At 40.6% G+C, this 20,457-nt stretch overlaps 1 protein-coding gene across 17 annotated transcripts in view; it reads left to right on the top strand.

The window, feature by feature from the left end:
• Positions 1 to 20,457, top strand: part of DLGAP1 (DLG associated protein 1) — a 329,447-nt gene that overhangs the window by 200,509 nt on the left and 108,481 nt on the right. For 8 of the 17 annotated variants that reach the window (XM_069468233.1, XM_069468231.1, XM_069468236.1 and 5 more), the window contains one exon: positions 3,714 to 3,743. The exons of the other annotated variants lie outside the window; for them this stretch is intronic. In XM_069468233.1, the coding sequence (XP_069324334.1) occupies positions 3,714 to 3,743 (30 nt within the window). The remainder of the gene's footprint in view (positions 1 to 3,713; positions 3,744 to 20,457) is intronic. 17 annotated transcript variants of the gene reach the window in all.

Raw genomic sequence — 20,457 nt, 5'->3', positions numbered from 1 at the left:
TGGGGCAGAAAGAAACTAGCCTTGCAAAGCAGAGAGAACATTGTCTGTATGTAGCATCTTGAATAAGAGAGAAAGTCATGTGAGATGAAGGAGAAGAAATAAGGAAATAGGCAGGGATATATCATGTAGGGCCTTTTTGGCCAAGGTTAAAAATTCGCTTAGCATTTCAACATGAGTTGTCATTGGAAGGTCTTAGTGAGCCCTAGTCATTCACACTTTAGCATGAATTATTTCACCTGACCCTTTCTCCTACAAATTATTTTAGATCATTTGAAATTAATCATTAGGTGAAAATGGTAGTAAAGAGGGGAGAATAATTTTGTAACCGGAGAACTGTTGCAGAAAACGTACCTGGCTAGTGATTGGCTCTGACTTGCGGGAGATAATGGAAATAGTCTACACAAATCACCTCAAGCTTAGAAATTTTGCTACATTAAAGATACTGAGTTCAGAGAAAAATAGTTGGATTTCTTTTTCTTTTCTCTTTTGTTTTCAATTTTATTTTGCACACTTCTGCAGACTATGAAGAAGCAAACGAGGGGGGAGGTGAATCCACTGTGTATGTGTATGTATATATATATATATGTGCTATGGCTTACCCCGAATTCCAGGCAATGTCAGTGTCAGCTGCTCACCAGATAATGTCTATTGTGTGTCCTGGAAGTCAGCAGTGCTATGTGTAGCTTTTTAACATCAACATCAATCACTTCGTAAATACTCAAATTTTTAAAAAATATTTATATTTTAAGATAAATAATATCTTTTCCTCTCATTCTATAATTTTGTGTATCACGTTAATATCAATTATATAACTAGATTTAGCTAATTCTAGATTTTCACTATAACATAGTTACTTCCCAATATAAAGGCCTAACCAACTACAGAGAAAAAAATTTGATTTGAGGTTTAAAGATATAAGAAAAGCCCATATGGAGCTAATGAATCACATGTTTTTATTAGAATAACATTTATAATTAGAGTTTTAAAGTCAGGCTTTTGTTTGTATTTGAACTTACCTTTCGTCCCCAGCTCAATAAATGCATTATTGGGCTCCCCTCCCCCACCACCCCTATTTCTATAAGAATCTGTTTGAATTTTCTTGTTTTCTTACAAAGAGCTTGTTTCTACACACTGATTAGAGCACGTTGTTGTCTTTTCATTTGAATGACATTTGCTGACACCGTGAATACACACAAACATGAATGTGCCTAAAATAAATTAATATTCTACAGTTTGAAAAGATGAGATCATTGCTTAATAAGCCAATTATTTGTACCTGACTTTGCCTCTCGGTTTAGTTGCTTGACCAAAAGAATATCAAATCCATTTATGTTGTGCTCTTAGTTAATTGTCAATGACTATTATTTCCAAGGTGATGTGTGTATAGTGTATTTTTGCAATGACAGGTGTAAGAGAGTTTGAAATGACTGGCAAAATAATAGCAAATACTAAGCTTATTCCCATTTGGCCTGTTCAAATTACAACCCCCTTTATGACTATCTCAGAAAGCATTCTGAAGTTCAAGATTTTTCTTCTTTGCATCTGAGTGGAAAGAAACATCAGGTATAACAGTGGTGCCCTACAGCCAGTTCATACCAGCTTACAAGAGCCAGTTGTTACAATTTCAGGAATTCTGTAAGCCCATTATTACAAATTAAATTATATAAACTTACAATAAAATAAATTATATCAAAACAAAAATAATAGATACTTAAAACTCATCAGTTCCTAATTGTTTGACTACATTTTACCATCCATACCGCTGAGATTATTCACACTGAATACTGTCCCTGTAAGGGACATGCTGGTGGTGGCCACTGCACAGCTCTTCCCAGCTCCACACTCAGTGGTGAATAGGTCACAGTGCAGGTGTTGACATTGTGTTGAAGCTCAAAGAGGTTTTAATTTAATGAAAATAATTCATATGAAGGTGAAAAATAATGTAAGAGTAGATCACATAAAAGATGTAGTGACAATAAATTTATTGGGATACAACTGAATACATGATTTTGTCCAATTATTGTTGAACTGCTGGCTGCAGATACAAGAGTTTGGCCAAAATCAACAAAAGCACTCTCTGAGAATCAATTCACTATATGGAATTTGCCACAAAGAATACTGTATGGCCAGGCCTGGTGGCTCACACCTGTAATCCCAGCACTTTGGGAGGCCAAGGAGGGAGGATCCCCTGAGCCCAGGAGTTCGAGGCTGCAGTGAGCTATGATCACACCACTGCACCCCAGCCTGGGCAACAGAGCAAGACCCTGCTCTCAAAACAAAAAAAAAGGATACTGGGCCTGGCATGGTAGTTCATACCTGTAATCCTAGCACTCTGGGAGGCCAAGGAGGGAGGATTGCTTGAGGTCAGAAGTTTGAAACCAGCCTAAGCAAGAGCAAGACGCCATCTCTACTAAAAAATTAGCTGGGCTTGGTGGCAAGCACCTGTAGTCCTAGCTACTCGGGAGGCTGAGACAGAAGGATTGCCTGAGCCCAGGAGTTTGAGGTTGCTGTGAGCTATGATGAAGCCATGGCACTCTACATAGGGCAACAGAGTGAGACTCTGTCTCAAAAAAAAAAAAAAAGAAAAAGATACTGTATATTTCATTGTGATTTGTAGATTATATGCTACATATCCTTTATATCAGCAAAACTTATAATAAATATGTGTACACATATATGGATACTTTCTCCCCTGGAGAATTCCTTGTTCGGTGCTGGCCCAGACACCTCTGGATCTGGGAAAGGTGAAATTCAATAGGAAACTTAAAAACAGCTTTATCAGAAAGACATACTGGAGAGCAGGTTTGTCTCTTTGTGTAATCTGCTAAAACCAATATGTTCATGCCGACACCAATTTGATTGACCAGTATTGAAATTTTAATTTAATTTCCACTTTTATTTGGAAACTCCTCCAGTTTGAAAGAGAACCAGAATTTCAGCCAAATGAAACTGCACACATTTTTATTTGGCCTAAAGGATTATGGTTATCACATTGGGATTGGGGAATATTACTTATTTATAATGATGACTTACAAAAAATACATCTTAAGTCAAATGATTGTATCAGATCGAATTTGTCTTAGTTTAGTATTTGTACCTTTAGCTTCACCAAAAAGGCACATGAATCTCAGTCAAGGATATTGACTTGCTTTGTGAACAACCCCAATGCTCAGACAGCCTGTTCGCTGTCTGACCTGCAGGTAGCTGAAAGCTGAACCATCAGACCAAAGAAAAGGCTCTGGCCCAAGCACCCTAGAGAAGAGAGGTGCCAGACCACATCTTATTTTTGAACCACCTGTTCTGTGTATTTCAACAGCAGCCCTGTCCCAACATACACGGCACGATCTCTGTGCACAGTGCTCGCTAGGAAGGGCTGCTCCCCCGTGTCCTATTGTGTGAAGATCCACAATCCGGCTTAATTTATATACAGAAATAGTCACTCAGACAGACTTGGCCTTTGTCTCATCCAAAAACATGTCTGATTCCATATCTAGTGAAAAATTTCCCCAAAGCATTTTAGCGGGAGACATGAAGACACCCGTGAGGTCTGATCAGAAATAAAACTTATTTTATTTTTGAAGGTGATGTTTGTTTGGTTAAGTTCTTGAAATGCCCTCAAAAAACCCAGGTCTGAAGCATGTGTGTGTTATGAAAAGACCAGGAAAAGTAATTTGGGTCCATTACATAACTGCCACTTTCTGTTTTTATTCAAGGTGTCATAAAACTGAGTTCTGCAGTTGAAGGTATGTTTTTACAACCACAAAATCAATACTGTTTTGCTTAAAGGTTGCACAGCGTGGCTTGTAGCTAGAAAGCTTCTGTGGCAGTGGTGTTTGATGCCGTGTTCGAGTTGCCAGCTATTGCTATCCCATCTGTGTTTCTCCTCGTTCTGGTCATTTTATGCCGCAAGTCTCTGGGTCCTCCGCAAGTGGCGCTAACACCAACCCGAGCGGGCAGCCCTCCGAGAGAGTGAGTCCGTCTCTCTCTGTTTCCTGAGGCGACTGCTGCAGATTCAGGGCTCCCCCGAGAGCCTTCAGCAGCCTTATCTGGACATTGAGTCTTGTCAGGAACCTTTGCCCAGATCTTTCAGCAGGGCCTTGTCTAGAATGTCCTTTATCCCAACACAGCAGACATGTTTGCCCAGGAAGGATGTGGGATGAAAAGTCGTTAACGCTTCCTGATGTGAAAACTAGATGGCTAAGTCATGCCAGTCTCACTGTGGGTGCTTGCCGGGCAGTGCGATCACCACAAGGAGGTGTGAAGACCGACTTACGCTAGCCTTGTCCCTGTCGGTGAGTGGCAGTGCCCCGCAGTTATGCACTCAGGAAGCCGAGAAGAAAAAGAAGAAGGATTTAAGGAACGTACAAAATAGACGATACAGCGGAATGCTTTGCCAAGTAACCCCCAAGAATGTTAAAAAAATACCTCATTGCCAGAATTAGTTATGGCTGTAAAACTGATCTGCTTAACCCCATAGGAGCTTTGCAATGTGAAAGTAAAGAATATGTAATTTTCTCTTTTTGTGAGTGTCTGTGTTCGTTTCGGGGGCTGTGTGTGTGTGTGTATGTTCTTGTTTATTGAGAGTTTGTCGGTCATGCTTTGGAGGTTTCTTCGTCCTCACTTAATCAGGGAGGCTGCTTGGAAGAGGTGGTGGGCTTTAAGGTGAGTTTTCCAACTTAAAAGGAGATGGGGCTTGATGAATGGGCAGTGCATGGGGGTGGGGAGTGGAAAAAACGCAAGAAGGGTTGGAATGGTGAGGCCATTGGCTTGACTTAAGCTAAGGGATTCCGTGGGCTGGAGTTTGAAAGCTGGGAGATGAGAGAGGAACGCAGTTATGTGCCCATGGGACTGGCAAATCCAAGGTAGGACTCTGTCGCTTTTGTGGATTTAGTATCATCCCATTTCATAAAACCAAGTGGAAAGGGCAGTATTTCTGCCAGGTGTGGTAGGAGGTACGTCGCGACTCTAATCTAAAGCAAGAACAAGGAAAAGGTGCAGGCAGTGGTGTCTTAGGGTTGAGAGAGAAAGACATTCCCACCTTAAGGAGGAAGTGTCTGAATCAGGCCTCTGCTAGGCCAAGCAGAAGCTCACATCCCCTCTGCACATCAAAATGGAATTTTACTGAAGGATTTTCCACACCCCTCCCTGTCCCACAAGATATAAGAGACACAGAAACAAAATCAAGCAGCACCACGAGAACGACCTTGCCTGCAGAAACTCCCGGTATAGCGACTTGAGCACTGAGTTTCAGTTAATTATCTGTAGAAATACAGATAACAGTTGGTTCACTCTGGGCTGTTTTGATGTTTTATCAAGGGATGGCTTTGAAGTCATAGCTTTACGTTGCCTGCTTGGCTTAAGCACAATATTTCGCTTGTCACAAAAGGATAGAGAGACACAACACAAATTTTTTAAAAAGTCAGAAAGCCAAGAGAACATTAGGTATTTTAGAAACACTGTTGTGCTAGAGGTTACTCCCGGGTGGCATGGCCTATCTGAGCCCGCAAAACAGGGTTACATCTCCAGAGGAAGATGAGAGTTGGAGGGAAAATGAGGGCAGGAAGCAGAATGACTCCCTGGGGCTTGTCCTGCAGCCTCGGCCCCCTCTGAGTCCCTGGGGGTCACAGAAGTTCTCTGGAGGGGCCGCAGGGACCAGAGGTCAGGCCCACTTCAACTGCTGCTTGAGCCTCTTTTTGGCAGCTTATCGGCTGAGGGCTGGAGAAGCTTGAAGGCTTGGGAGCATGCTGTGTTGTGACCGTGTTAGAATACGTGTGCGCAGGGGTGGTTTGGGGTGCGGTTGTTGGGCGGGTGTGTGTGTTCCATGCATGCATTCTCGGTGCATCTAGAATGTGAGGCTCTCACAAGCATGCCCGGTGGAACGTGTGTCAGACACTCTCTTGACGACATATCAAACCTCAGCTGACAGTTCTTCTGACCGCTTAGCTAACTACTGTACTCGCTGTTTTCCACCTGTTGAAGGAATTCCAGGCCGCTTCTTACAACCTATCATGTCAAAGAACAGGCAAATCAGTGGAGGGGGATCCGCTACCAGAAAGGAAACCTCTTTCCTTTTCTTTAAAAATGACTCTGTTCTAGATTATACTAGAACTCCGAAAATAGCATTAATATTTTAGATAGGTTCTCTTTTTCTTTTTAAGGAAAAAACAATTGTCAAAGTCATAAGAGAAAAACCAACAAAGATTCAATTTGCCACTTCCTGCCGGTGTTTCTGTCCCTTCTCCTTTGCCGGAGCAGGGGTGCCCTCTTCAGCCCTTGGCAGCTTCATGTCAGCCTTTTAAATCAGCAGAAGGAACCATTCTATGTCACTGTAATGGTAAGGCTAAAGTGAAATGTCCTTTCAAAGACGTAAACAGAAACATTCATCAATGCTTTGATTATTTCACAGTGAAGGAAAATATTGGAACAGGAAGAAAAATCAAGTTTGAAAGAAATAACTGCAGAGTTTTTTCAGTAATACTGATGAATTCTCACCTCTGATTTTAGATTGATAATCCCAAACGCTGAGGAAATTGGGATAAGAGAGAAACATCTAGCAATGTGGGGGAAAGGGGAGATAGTTGGGGAAATGACAAGGGGAGAAAAACCGTCCGCAACAAGAATTCTGTAAGACAGTCTTACAGTCCTCTTGAAAGAGATCTTTTCCCTGAAACTGGAGCGGGGAGAAGTAGGGGGCGCATATTTCTACAAGTAGGAGCAGAACACCCGCCTTGCCAACGAGAAATGAGAAGGCAGGTCCTGTAAGAGCTGAGTCATGCCTGAGTCAGAACCGCTCTGCTATTTCATAGGCAGCTCTTTCTTTCGGGGAGGGAGGCTGCAGCCCCCGCCGGAAGCTCTTTGGTGTGTTCAGACGTGTGGGGCACGGGAAGTCCCAGCAGGCACGGGCCCGGGGGGACAAGATGAGGCAGCTGCGGAGAAAGGCTGACACAGACCTGTGCCACGGACAGCCAGGGCGCGCTCCGTGACGAGACTTGCCTCAGAGACGGTTTGTTTATACCCTGTCGGCTAGAATCCAAAACACAAAAGTGACATTAAATTCTTCTGAAAGCCCGTACAAAAAAATGAAGTTTGACTTCTTTGGGAAAGCTTCCATGTCTTTAATAATAGAAACAGGTGAGCCTCTCTAAAGAAATCGATAGATGAGATGACTGTCCGAGCTCCCGCCCACTTGTGGTCACCCCTTGTGTAGAGACGTAGGGGGCTTCAGTTCGCGAAGCGCAACACGTGAGCGTGAACTGCAAAACCTGACATGTTTCCATAAACGCACAGCTTAGACTTTATAAGCAAAAGCTCCCCTGGACGTGTGGATTCTCCCTTTTCCTCTTTTCTTCTTGTCACTTCATTACATTTAAACATTTTAAAAGTATCTTATGACTCAGCATAAATGACTCATGAACCACAATCCCCAACAGAGCAGGGACTTGGAGCTATAGTCATATCCAAGCTGGGACTTTCTACCTCGTGGTCGAAAGGCCTCGGGCCCCACGACCTCTGCCCGAGCAGATGGAAGGACTCCTCAAGGACAGAAAAAATAAAATAATTAAAAGCTGGCTCCGTCCTCATTCCCCCTTCCAAAATTCACGGCACCCCCAGCTTCGTGTCTGTATTCTAAATCCATAAAAATATGAGCTGTTTTCCGTGATGGAGCTCTGATCTGACTTCACATTTCTGTCGGGGACTGAGATATTCATTTGCTTTGCTTAAGAAAGTCTATTTTCCATAACATGGCACGTGACATATCCCAAAATACCCCAAATGGATTTAAGGTTTTAGAAGTATTCCAAATGCATTGATGTCATTCCCTCCGTAGATGAATTTTGTTCTTGTCATTGTGACTTTCTATTTATTGAGTAAAGCCATATGCTCAGCGTGTCAGGGTAGATTGTGGCAAATCTATTAACAAACAAACAGCTGATGGACCTACTTCAAGTGGTAAATTGAGAATGAAGTTTCAACATTTTTAGTCCTGGAAATTGAAATGTCTTTACAGACCTTCAAGTCAGAGAGCTGATAGAGATAGGGTAGGGGCTGTCTCCCGGGAAGGATTCCTCCCCTTCCTCCAGCGTGAAAGGCACCAGTGTGTCAGGAATATAAAACAGAATATTGTAGAAACTGAAAACAAGACTCAAGAAACTTATTTCTGCAAAGAAATCCAGACCTCCTTGTAAGGGTAATGCAGAAGCTGGATCACCCTATTACACAGACGAATGCTCTCTTCTCAAATGTATGTTGCAGAGATTTGTCATACTTTTGGGGAAATATACCTACTAAATAATACTGTCCCTGAGAGCATTGAGAATTTATGAAACAGCTTCTTAAGACTAGAACCCTCCTGAAATGGCAAAGATGGAGCCATGTGACCCAGAAACTGAAAGCGGATGGGTCAAAAGAACAATTTCAAGGTTCGCCTAATTCATTCATAGGCTTTCTTGATTGCCTTCACCTTAGATGCGGTTAACCGCGCATGACCAACCATTGGCTGTATTTCAGAGCTCTTTCACATTCTGTTTGTTTGTTTGTTTGTTTGTTTGTTTGTTTTAAGTTTCTTTTTTCCCTTCCTTCCTTCCCTCTCCATCCTCTTCTACCCCAGCTGCCCATCTCTATTTCTGCACAGTGTAGAAGAAAGCATGTGGCGCCTAATTTAGGCAACAGAAAGCCAACCACTCCCGGACCAGTCTGGCCAGTAACCACTATTTGCTTCTATGTTCTCACCAATGAAACAGGAACCTCTATTTCTTAGGGCAACTGCAAAGACTAAACAAGATGATAGATGTAAAAAATTAACACAGCATATGGAATACAGTAGATGCTCAGTAAGCTCTTTTTCTCTTCTTCCACCTTTCCTCTTTCTCTGTTGAACTCCTTGCAGCCCTCCCCTTTTCCAGTGTCTAATGGTAGCACACCACTGAAAGGCGCATTATAGGCAAAGCCATAGACAGAGCCAGCATAAATCCTGGCTTCCCCACTTGCAGAGAACTTAGAGAGAAGAGGCTCCTTGTATCAGATCGAGTTTTCTGATCACCTCACTGGGAGCCATGGCATCTCTGTGCAGTGGAGAGCGGCTGCCCAAGTGAAGACAGTTCCGGGGGCCAGTCACACCCCCAATTCAGGGTGTTCAAATCAGATGAGATTAACCCCCTACCCATTCTTCCAGTCCCGGGAGGTGGGAGGAGAGGAAAGGCTTTTAGGCTGGTACAACAAACAAAGTGCTAAAGACTGATTTCATCGATATTAATAATGCTTTCTTACAAAGGAGTTTATACTCGCACAATGTTTCTGAGTAAGCCATTTGTCACCACTCATGAAGAATATGGAAGTTTTGGCGGGAGGGGTAAGGAGGGGATGGGTAAATTCACACCTAACGAGTACAATGCACACTATCTGGGTGATGGGCACACTTACAACTTTGACTCAATCTGTACAAGAGCAATTCACGTAACCAAAATGTTTGTGCCCCATAATAGTCCAGAAAAAAAAAAAGAATACGAAAGTTTTTGAATAAAAGGAACTACAGTGAATACAACAACAGCTATCCAGAGAGCAACCTTTCATAAATCTTTTAACTTTGTAGCCAAAAACTAATAAAATCTGTGCTGAGCAAGCAGCCTTGAGCATCTAGCAACAAATTAGCATAACCCAGAAGACAGTTTGTATCCAAAGCTCCATAACCTACCCTTCGGCCATCCTCCCTGGGGCAGGAAATAGAAATGTGTACATCAAAGGCAAGCTGCCAATGATAATTGGCCACTTTTAATCACTGATATATTTTCCCTCCTTTCTTTTTGGTTTTTTGTTTTTTGTTTGTTTGTTTGTTTATGTTTCAATATCTGTGTGCTTGTTTTTATTAATATTATTTTGGCTGTCTACTGGAAGTTTTCAATGTAAACAAAATTCTTACTCTAAAAGAGCAACCAACTCTATTAAGTTACATTAAAAGGCAGTTTTGTTTTTTGTTTTTTGTTTTTGTTTTTTTTTTTTGTTGTTGTTGAGACAGAGTCTCACTTTGTTGCCCAGGCTAGAGTGAGTGCCGTGGCGTCACCTTAGCTCACAGCAACCTCAAACTCCTCGGCTTAAGCGATCCTACTGCATCAGCCTCCCGTAAAAGGCAGTTTTTAAAGACAATGGTCTCATCAGTAGTCTTTGAAGCCTAGTCAATAGTGATATCAAAGCCACTTCTAGTATTTAAATCCCAAATTTAGAAAATGACCTTTACATTTTCAATTTAAAATTATAGTCTGGCCTTACTATTAATTTTGGAACATGCCATAATTTAGACAACTGTCGAAATCATGTAATGTGATTTGGACTTTGAACCTGGAAATCACACCCTCTTAACTTATCCATCACATCCCCTAAGATTAACTGTAAAATCACTTTTGGGTTGATTTTGCTTGCATTTGGTATTCAGCTAAGATGCTTATAGATGTAAATATTGCCACAGCTGTATATACAACAGTTTTGTTGAAGCCCTTGATGCTTTAAGTTGAAAGAGCATACAGCATGATTTTTGTTTGGTTTCACTGAAGGAAAAGCCAAAGTGTTTTTATAGTAATGTGTCAATGAAATGCAAAATCAGATGCCGGGTCCAAAAGTTTTAGGGATGTGAAATGTTTTGGAAATACAGATTTTCAGGTATTTCCTAGTTTTAACCAACATGCATGCTTAGGTAAAGACGGAAAATGAGGTCCATCTCTGTTGAGTACAGTGTTTCTTGAACATATGCCTCTTAAGAGATAAGAGAAGCAAATTTAATTTCCTTTTAAGCTTTCTATATCCCACTGTTGATGTTATCGATGGCCTCCTGAATACAAACTCCTAAAACTGTGTTCATAACACATTATATTGGAAGAAAGTAAGAATTTTATTAAGGACATTCCTGGGTTCAAACTTCTTAGCCATAACTTTCTGGCTGTGTTACTGTCTCTGAACCACATTTTCTTCATCTATAAAATGAGGTTAAAGCTACTTAGCACTCTAGATGATATAAATAAATAAAATAAATAAATAAAATGAGGTAATGTTGAAATATTAATACCTACTAAACTGTTTAACACATAGGCGGTTGGTATATTTTAGATGTTTATGTTTATTTATATTGTTTTGTTTATTTTTATTACTTTGGATCAAAAACTGAATTATAAAAAAGCCCATAAGTTGTTATTTTTGTTTGATGTTATTTTGTACATTTTTAAGAGTAATCATCATGTGTCTAATTAATCATGAATTTGTTTTTATGAAATTTAATATAATTTTAATACATGTAGTCTAATGGAAATCTAATTAATGAAGTTGATAGAATCAAAATCACTTAAAAATTATTAGAATTTCTCTAAATATCCTTTTCTTAGCTATCTTCTTTATCTGGTTATTGTTTTGGTTTAAGTTTGGAATGTTTTTATTTCTCTTTCCTTGTTTTTTTTTTTGAGACAGAGTCTTGCTCTGTTGCCCGGGCTAGAGTGCAGTGATGTCATCATAGGTCACAGCAACCTCAAATTCCTGGGCTCAAGCTATCCTCCTTCCTCGACCTCCCCAAATGCTAGGATGACAAGCATGAGCCACCATGCCCAGCTTCCTTTTTTTTTTTAAATATTGTACTACTCTAGCAAATGCTCATCAAATTGAAAATAGAACATTTGAAAAGTAGCAACATAAAATGATTTAGGGCGTACCAGCCTTTCTCAATATCATGGCTCATACAGAGTGTTTATAAGACACGCTGAGGTAAAGGATTCAGGCTGCTTAAGGTCTATGGCAGGAGGCATGGAAAGACTATTTCCAAGCATGACATGCTGTACTTTATTACTTCCTTCTTATTAATCTATTTATTTATGAAAAAAATTAATGGGGCCAGTCTCCATGGCTCACACCTGTCATCCCAGCACTTTGGTAGGGTGAGGTGGGAGGATCACTTGAGGCCAGGAGTTTGAGACCAGCCTGAGCAATATAGCAAGACCCCCATCTCTACAAAAAATAAGAAAACTAGCAGGGGGTGGTGGTGCACACCTGTAGTCCTAGCTACTCGGGAGGCTGAGGCAGGAAGATCCTCTGAGCACAGGAATTTAAGGTTACAGTGAACTGTGATCGCATCACCGCACTCTAGCCTGGGTGACAGAGTGAGATCCTGTCTCCAAAAAAAAAAATTAAGGGATGTAGTTATTAAATGCCTATACAATAGTCCTAGGCCATGGGGATAGAAAGATGAACCAGATACAGTTCTGCTGGCTAGAGAGGGCAGCATATATGTAAATAGATAATCATAATTTACTACAATAAATGCAATAGCTGGAATATATAAAAGGAATTCCATGAACATAGAAGTCAGCCTAGGAACCCTGCCTGGGTGGAGCAGAAGGGATACCCCAGTGAGGATGTCTAGGTCTTTCAAGGCATACAGAAGGCAACAAGGAAGAGCAGGTGTGTCTCACTGAGGGAGAACTAAGCCTGCACACAGAGACAGAGGGATGAAAAACACCTGGCGCCTCATGTGACTTTAGGCCCAAAGGGAAAACAGCCAGGCATGAAGTCGGCAATGCAGGCTGGAAATATATTTTCAAGGTTCCCAAGGCACGAAATAGTCATAAAGAGATTTTATTTTACTTATTTTTAGTATTTATTTCATTATTTGAACAAGAAAACATATTCATATAGCTCACAAATCAAAATACAGGGGGAAAACTGCATTGCCTTAATGCTCACTGTTATCAGTTTTCTTTTTTCTATACATATGTATACTTTTTGCATATTTAAATATGAATATGTATTTTACAAAGGATAATACACTGTATACACTATTATACAACTTGTTTTTTTTCCACTGAACAGTATGTCTTGATAATATTTTTGCATTTCCATAGAGAACTTCCTGGTTATGTTTTGCAGCTATAATACATAGTATTCTACTATATGGATATACCATAATTTAACCAATTTCTTCTTTGCCACACATTTAGATTGGTCCCGATATTTTACTATTTAGTATTCTACTATATGGATATACCGTAATTTAACCAATTTCTCCTTTGCCACACATTTAGATTGGTCCCAATATTTTACTATTTCAAGCAGGCTTTAATAAATAATATTGTATACATATAATTTTGTCCAGAATGTCTTCAGGATAAGTCCATGAAGTGGAGTTACTGGGCCAAAGATTACATTAATGAGGTGAGGTTTTGCTGCAATAACAACTCTCAAATCTCAGTGGGTAAACACAGCAAAAGTATTCCAACTCCTACTACATGCTCATGAAGGTTGGCAGAAGGTCTCTGCTCCACACAGTCCCTCAGAGACCCAGGCTGCCAGAGGCCTACACCCTTTAGAACCCACAGCACTGCAGCAAGAGAGAGACAGCCTTGGCCCAAAAGTGACAACCATGAGTTCCACTCATGATTATTGGCTAAAACTAGTCATGTGGCCCTGCCAAACTTTAGGAAGGTGGAAAAATACAGGTTTTTTGTTTCTGGCAGGAGGAGAGAGTACAATATGAGTGAGGACTAATTATATCTATTACAAAGGGTACATGTTCTTTGAATTCACAAAATTCTTCCAAATAACCCTCCATGGGTTTTCCCAGTAGATACCACAAGAAGTGCCACCAGCACTATTCCAGAGTGCCTCTTTCTCCACAGTTTCACCAACATACTGTTTTATCAAACTTTTGGGGTTTCAATCTGCAATACTCTTATTTTGAATGATATTGAACTTATGTTTGAGTCCTTTATATTTCCTTTTCAATGAACTCTCAATTCATATCCTTTACTACTTTTTAGAAGACTGTTAGTCTTTTTCTTACTGATTTGTTGGAGTCCTTATATATTGGAGGGAATACTTCATCCTTCTATCTATTTATCTATCTTCCTGTTCTTACACACACAAAAGGTGGCATGTTATACATTCTCCTTGCTTTTTTAACTTCCATAATAGATGTTAGAAATTATTTCATTTTATAAAGATCTTCCTCCTTCTTTGTTAAGGCTATGGGTGGACATACCATAATTTATTCAACCATTCTTCTGTGCATTAAGCAACTTAGGCTATTTCCAATATTTTGCTATTAAAAATAATGCCACAGTGAATCACCTTGAGTCTATGTTGTTTCATATTTGGGGAAGCAAATTTTCAGATAAACTCCTAGAAGTTGAATTGCTGGGTCAAAGTGTCCGTGCATATAGAGTGTTGCTAAATATTGCCATATGCTCCTCCACAGGGGCTGTACCTTTCGTACTTCCACCAGCAGTATATAAAAATGCCTAGCTCTTGAGTGTACTTTTTAAGTTCTGGACAAAGAATTCATCATAAGATATGAAGATTAGTAAGGATACAAAGAGCTAACATATGTTGAGTACTTACTTTATGCTTGTAACTATGGTAAGCAAAGGCAGCACACACATTATCTTATTAAAACCTCACAGTAAATCAGTAGCTACTCTTATTATCCCCTGATTTATAGAGGAGGAGGCCAAGGAAGGCATGGAAAAGTTACTAGCTCAAGGTCATAGAATTTCAAATCCAGAACTGAGTAATAATTGAACCTGTGGAGCCATCCTAACTACTACCGTCCGTTTCGGTATACCAGATAGGGCCAAAAGTAGTTTTACTGGTGTGTTATAAACCATCTAACATGGCACACAGTGAAATCTCCAAGTTTACATATACTTGTTGAGTATCCCAAATCTGAAAATCTAATATCCGAAATGCTCCAAGATCTGAAATTTTTTTAGCACTGACATAACACTGGAAGGAAATGCTCATTGGAGCATTTACTCCAATGCAAATATTCCAAAAATTCAAAAAGAACTGAAATCCAAAACAGTTCTGGTCCCCAGCATTTTGGATAAGGATATTCAGCCTGCAGTACCAAATGCCTCCAGGCACAATCTCACAAGACGGCCTGAGGGAGTAGCTGGGGAGTTTCTGTGGATAATTACAATGGACCACAGATAAGTGAACGTAATCTGGCACATGTGCCTGCAGTGACAGCCACTGGCCCACATAGTCAAGAAGGGGATCTAGGTGTTAGTGGAGACGGATCCCAGAAAACACTGAACAGCACTGCGCTGTTGGATTTAGTGTCCAAAGGCACAAATTTTAATTTAATTTAGTTTTTGTTTATTTTGACTTTGAAGCTTTTTGTTCATGGTATAGAGCTAGGAACTCTTTTTTCAAGACTGAAATACTCTTTATTCTCTTGAAAGCCTCATAAGCCTAGGCACAGCACCTGTGATACCTACAATACAATAATGAGAATACCTGTTCTGTGCCTTTATAGGGCTGCTGTGCAGGTAAGGGAGATGAAGAGGGAAAAGAACCTCCAAACTCTAGAGTGAAGAATACGTATATAAGTACTGGTTATCAGGAATGTATTGCTATGTATAGAAAAAGCAAAAAGCAATCTTCTATTGGCACCATCAATGACAGTAATACATACTGTGTATGTGTGTGTAAGTATATATCTATGAACATGTATATACGCGTCATCTTTTTTTTAATGAAACAAGTGCCCCTAGAATCCTTGGTAGTATATATTAATAATTATTTATTAATATATGATATATTAGCTATATATAATTAATAAGCAATATATGTATATGTACACAGAATAGTATTATATATAAACACATTGTCTTACTTTTATGGAACAGCTGTGTAATCTTGTTTGCTGTGCTTCTTGAAGAATATGTTTCATTAGAGTGTAGTTGTTCAGAGTTTCGTTCTAAGGCCGGTGCAGTGGCTCACATCGGTAATCCTAGCACTCTGGGAGGCCTAGGTGCTTGAGCTCAGGAGTTCAACACCAGCCTGAGCAAGAGGGAGATCCTGTCTCTAGTGAAAATAGAAAAATTAGCCGGGCGCCGCGGAGTGCACCTGCAGTCCCAGCCACTCTGGAGGCTGAGGCAGGAGGATCGCCTGAGTGCAGGAGTTTGAGGTTGCAATGAGCTATGATGATGCCACTGCACTCCATACGGGGGACAGAGCGAGACTCTCTCTCTCTTAAAAAAAAAAGAGTTTAGTTCTAGATTCTGACTGCCTGGGTTTCAATCCTGGCTCTCCTACTTAGCAGTTGTGCAACCTTGGGCAAATTAACTGACTTCTCTGTGCCTCTCTTTCTTCATTAAAAACTGGAATGACAATAATAGTTATGATTAAATTGTAGAAAACACAACAAGGTCTTAGGACAATGTGTGGCACATTGTATGCACTCAATAAATGATGATAGTACCTGTAATAGTAACAGTAGTCATATTGGGGGATAAAAGGAGGCCGAGAATGATTCTGGACTTAAGAGTTTGCTGTAAAGCAAAGGAAACTGGGGCATTGCTCAGCTTTGAGCAGTGGTCATATATTTGGCCCTCAGCTAGGAAACGTCTTTCACTTACAAGTTCAGCATGGGAAGAACACAGGCGTGTGGAGCAGGTTCGGCTTAGACAACCCCTGGGTCTCGGGTAGAGCCGTGTAACCCTGGAGGACCAACCCTGGGGTCTGACCGCCCAATGTCCCCACGTGCTGGGTTCCTCCTGTGTCGGGAGCTTTGTCCATTTCCATCACTTGTTCAAACGGGAATGCATTTCAGACCCGAGTTCAGGGCACCCCTGCTCTGTTTCTTGCCGTGGCAAGTCTTATCTTTCCTAGTTCCTTTAAAGCGCTTTGAGGAGGTATGCTGTTTTTGCACGTTAGAAAGAATTCTGGTTTTCATCCTGAGAGTGTGTTGTTCTCTATTGCTTGGTCTATAAGTCGAGGGTTTCAGCGTGCAGTTTGGGGCAAGAGCCCTTGGCTTTGAGAACAGGACAACATAGTACTTAGCCCAGCACAGGCCTTAAATAGAACTTTTATGCCAAATTACCCCTATTTCTCATTCTATTTTTGTCATAAATATGTATTAAGCATCTATCACATGAAAGGCACTACTGTCCTAGGAGACTTGAGGAATGCATAAAAAACATCATATATTCTATCTCACTAGGCTAATCAGTTTCAAAGACAAATTTGTGAGTAGCAGGAGAACAATTGTGTCAAATGGTGTATTTCTTACGTTGGTCAAACTGTTACTTTATCATTATGTGCATCAGAGATTTAAGAGGCTTTTTGCCTGAGTCACTGTGATAAATGCTATGCCAAGCTGGCCCTACAGAAAGCTCAGCGGTGACCAGAGTTAAGCCAGTGGGCTGTGATTCCCATACAAAATCCTGGCCCTGTGACAGCCAATGACCTGTGCTGTCTCCACAAAGCAGCACATCTGTGCTCTTCCGCTGCTTTTGCACGGCCCGTCTGGCCAAGAATACCCAGATCACGACTCAGCTTTGGGGACTTTCCTACTTCGAACCAGTGGGACTGAAAAGCTATCTTAGGCAACTGAAGGGACAGGGTACCATTAGTTTTTCAGTTCTTGTGGTCTTCTCACTGAATGTGCTTAAAGTAGATTAAAGTAAATGAGACTTATTATACAACCACTGCAACCTAGCTAATATCCACTTTGACAACATAAACCTATGTGACCATTTTAGAATCTTGCTGAACTTTATGCTATAATCAGATTCATTTGCAGCTGTTATCCTGATAATAAAAGAATCAAATACTGATAGTATCAAGTACTGATGATATTGAATGTTTTACTGATGTTAAAAATAGCCAATACATAATGCCTCCAGAACTTGATATTATTCCTAAAACTTTCCCACTTTTAAAAATGTAAGATTCACAGAATAGTCGCTGTGATCTTTATAAAGTACAAATATTTCGTTAACAAGATGACATCCAAGGCAGTGAGATGCACATTAAAGTGACTGAGGGAAGAAACAGTATGAAACCACAAGATTTTTTTAAAAAAAAAAAAAAGCTGTCTAGCAGAAAAACAAACAAAAACCCATAATTGATTGTGCAACACCAGTAGATTTATGAATTGAAACATTTAAAGGCTGGGCACAGTGGCTCACGCCTGTAATCTTAGCTTTTTGAGAAGCAAGGCCGGAAGAATGCTTGAGGCCAGGAGTTCAAGACCAGCCTGGGCAACATAATGAGACCTCATCTCTACAAACAATGTTTAAAGATTAGTCAGGATGGCTGTAGTCCCAGATACTCCAGAGGCTGAGGTAGGAGGCTTGCTTGAGCCCTGGAGTTTGAGGTTACACCGAGCTATGGTCGCACTACTTCACTCCAGCCTGGCTGACAAATAGAGACCCTGTCTCTAAAAAAATTAAGAAAAGAAAAAAAACAGAAAATATTTACAGTGCTACGGCAATGTAAGTTAGGCATCAGTCTTTCTAATCTATTTGGAATTGGCTAGGTCCTTAACAAAACTCTGTCCATTATATTAATATATTATTTAAATATATTAATAATATATTATTGGCTGGGCACAGTGGTTCACACCTGTAATCCTAGCACTCTGGGAGGCCAAGGTGGGAGGATTGCTTGAGATCAGGCATTCGAAACCAGCCTGAGCAACAGCAAGACCCCGTCTCTACTAAAAACAAAAAAATTAGCTGGGTGTGGTGGTGCACACCTGTAGTCTCCCAGCTACTTAGGAGGCTAAGGCAGGAGGATCACTTGAGCCCAGGAGTTTGAGGTTGCAGTGAGCTATGATGATACCACTGCACTCTACCCAGGGCATCAGAGTAAGAATCTATCTCAACAACAACAAAAATATATATATATTATTAATATGTTATTATATTAATGTTAAACATTTTTAAAAGAGCAAAATTGTAGGTATATAGGAAAGTGGACCCAGAAGCAAGGAGTGGCTACCTTTACCCAATAAACTAAACATATTTTTAGAGGGCAAAGAGGCAAATCTCCAGATAGAGATTTTTCTAGGGTTCTGCAGCTTCTCCACTTTATATTATTGGTGTATGGGCCTTAAAATCAGGAATAAGTGAAATTTCTTGACTAGCCCCTTTGCCTCTTTCTTGCTCATTCACTATCCCTTGCAAATACACAAAAACATACACGTGCAAAATTTTAAAACAATATTCAAAAGGACAGGGTATCACTGTTGCTCACTGGGTAATCAGGCACATTCTGAGGTCCATTTTGTGATAGTCCAACTTTGTTCTTGGGAAGAGATTGGTTACCTTAGAAAGACATAGGAACTAGTTTCAGATATGTAAAAGTATAACTGAAAAAAATTGTATTGAGCCAGGCACTGTGTAGGGTCTGGATTCCAAGATGGTTAGGACATGAGTTCTGATCTCTTGGGGAAACAGAAATCTATAATCAGTGAGCAAGAAGTGTGAGAGGCACCCTCCAAAGGCTAAGAGAGCACAGGGCCAGTGTGGGTAACCCAGGAAGGCTTCACAGGAGAGGGGATAGAGGACCTGAAGCATGGGTAGGAGGTGGCCGGGTAAAGAAAGGGAGGGTAGAAACTACAGGCAGAGGAGCCGCACATGTCAATTCAGGGAAGTAGGAAAATGCACATATTTGACAAAGGAGCAAAAGGTGTATGGGGAGAGAATAGGAAGAGGTGGAAGATAAAGGGCTAACCTGTAAAAACCCAACAAGGAATTTGGACGTCATCCTTTAGGAAGTGAGGAGCCATTGAAGATCTTTAAGCCAGTGAACAAAATGATTAAGTTTGTCTCTTCAAAATGTAACTCAGAGAGTATATAGTTCAGAGAGCATACTAGAAGGGGTTTGGATGAGAGGCCGAAAACCCAGTGATTATTAAGGGAGGCCTGCCAAGCCTAGGGCCATCCGTGGAATGAGGCAATTGGGTTAATGGAATTGATGACTACTTAAATGTAGATCCCTTACTCAGGAGGACTGTTAAAATAAAATAAATGAATAACCATGGATATGAGGGAGAGGAATGTGGGTTTACAAATTGGATATTGCCAATTTCTTTCCTTTGGAAGGTCAGAACTCAATGTAAGGGGATTACATTTTGAGAGAGTAGGTTAAAGTGTTAGAAAGTTGTTAGCAAACAGCCAGTTGCAAGACGGAGACGGTGGCCATCTGCTCGGGGGACTTCCCACTGAGGCACATCCCTGGCAGCTTCGCTGGTCCCCAGGAGGTTGGCCGCAGCCACTGGACAAATGTATGAGTTGGCCCTGTCAGTGAGGTGAGACTGTAGACTGGCAAGAAGATGGAATTCCTAGTCACTGACAAAAATGGGACAGACACCCAGACTCTTGACTAGTGTGTGTATGAAACTTTCTATGGTCAGCAGGCTAGAATATTTGGCTATTTCACCTATCTTCTATTGGAGTGATTTCTGTGATTATTGTACATACTTCCCTACTTCATTCCAAACCCTGCTCTAATGGGAGCCAGGAAAAGTGTCTCTTTTCTGATGTCACCCAACATGTCTTATGTCAGATAATAAAGTCGGAAAATTTGCTGTGCTTAAAAAAATTAAATATATCATGAAATTAAAATTACAAGTGGGAAATTTAATATTTGGTAAAGATTAGAACTATTTTGTCCACCCCCAAATAAATTCATCTA

The sequence above is a fragment of the Eulemur rufifrons genome, chromosome 5, assembly GCF_041146395.1.
Source record: "Eulemur rufifrons isolate Redbay chromosome 5, OSU_ERuf_1, whole genome shotgun sequence".
NCBI classification, from domain to species: Eukaryota; Metazoa; Chordata; class Mammalia; order Primates; family Lemuridae; genus Eulemur; species Eulemur rufifrons.
The sequence above is the reverse complement of the archived record's forward strand: the minus strand, read 5'-3'. Positions and strand labels throughout refer to the sequence as shown.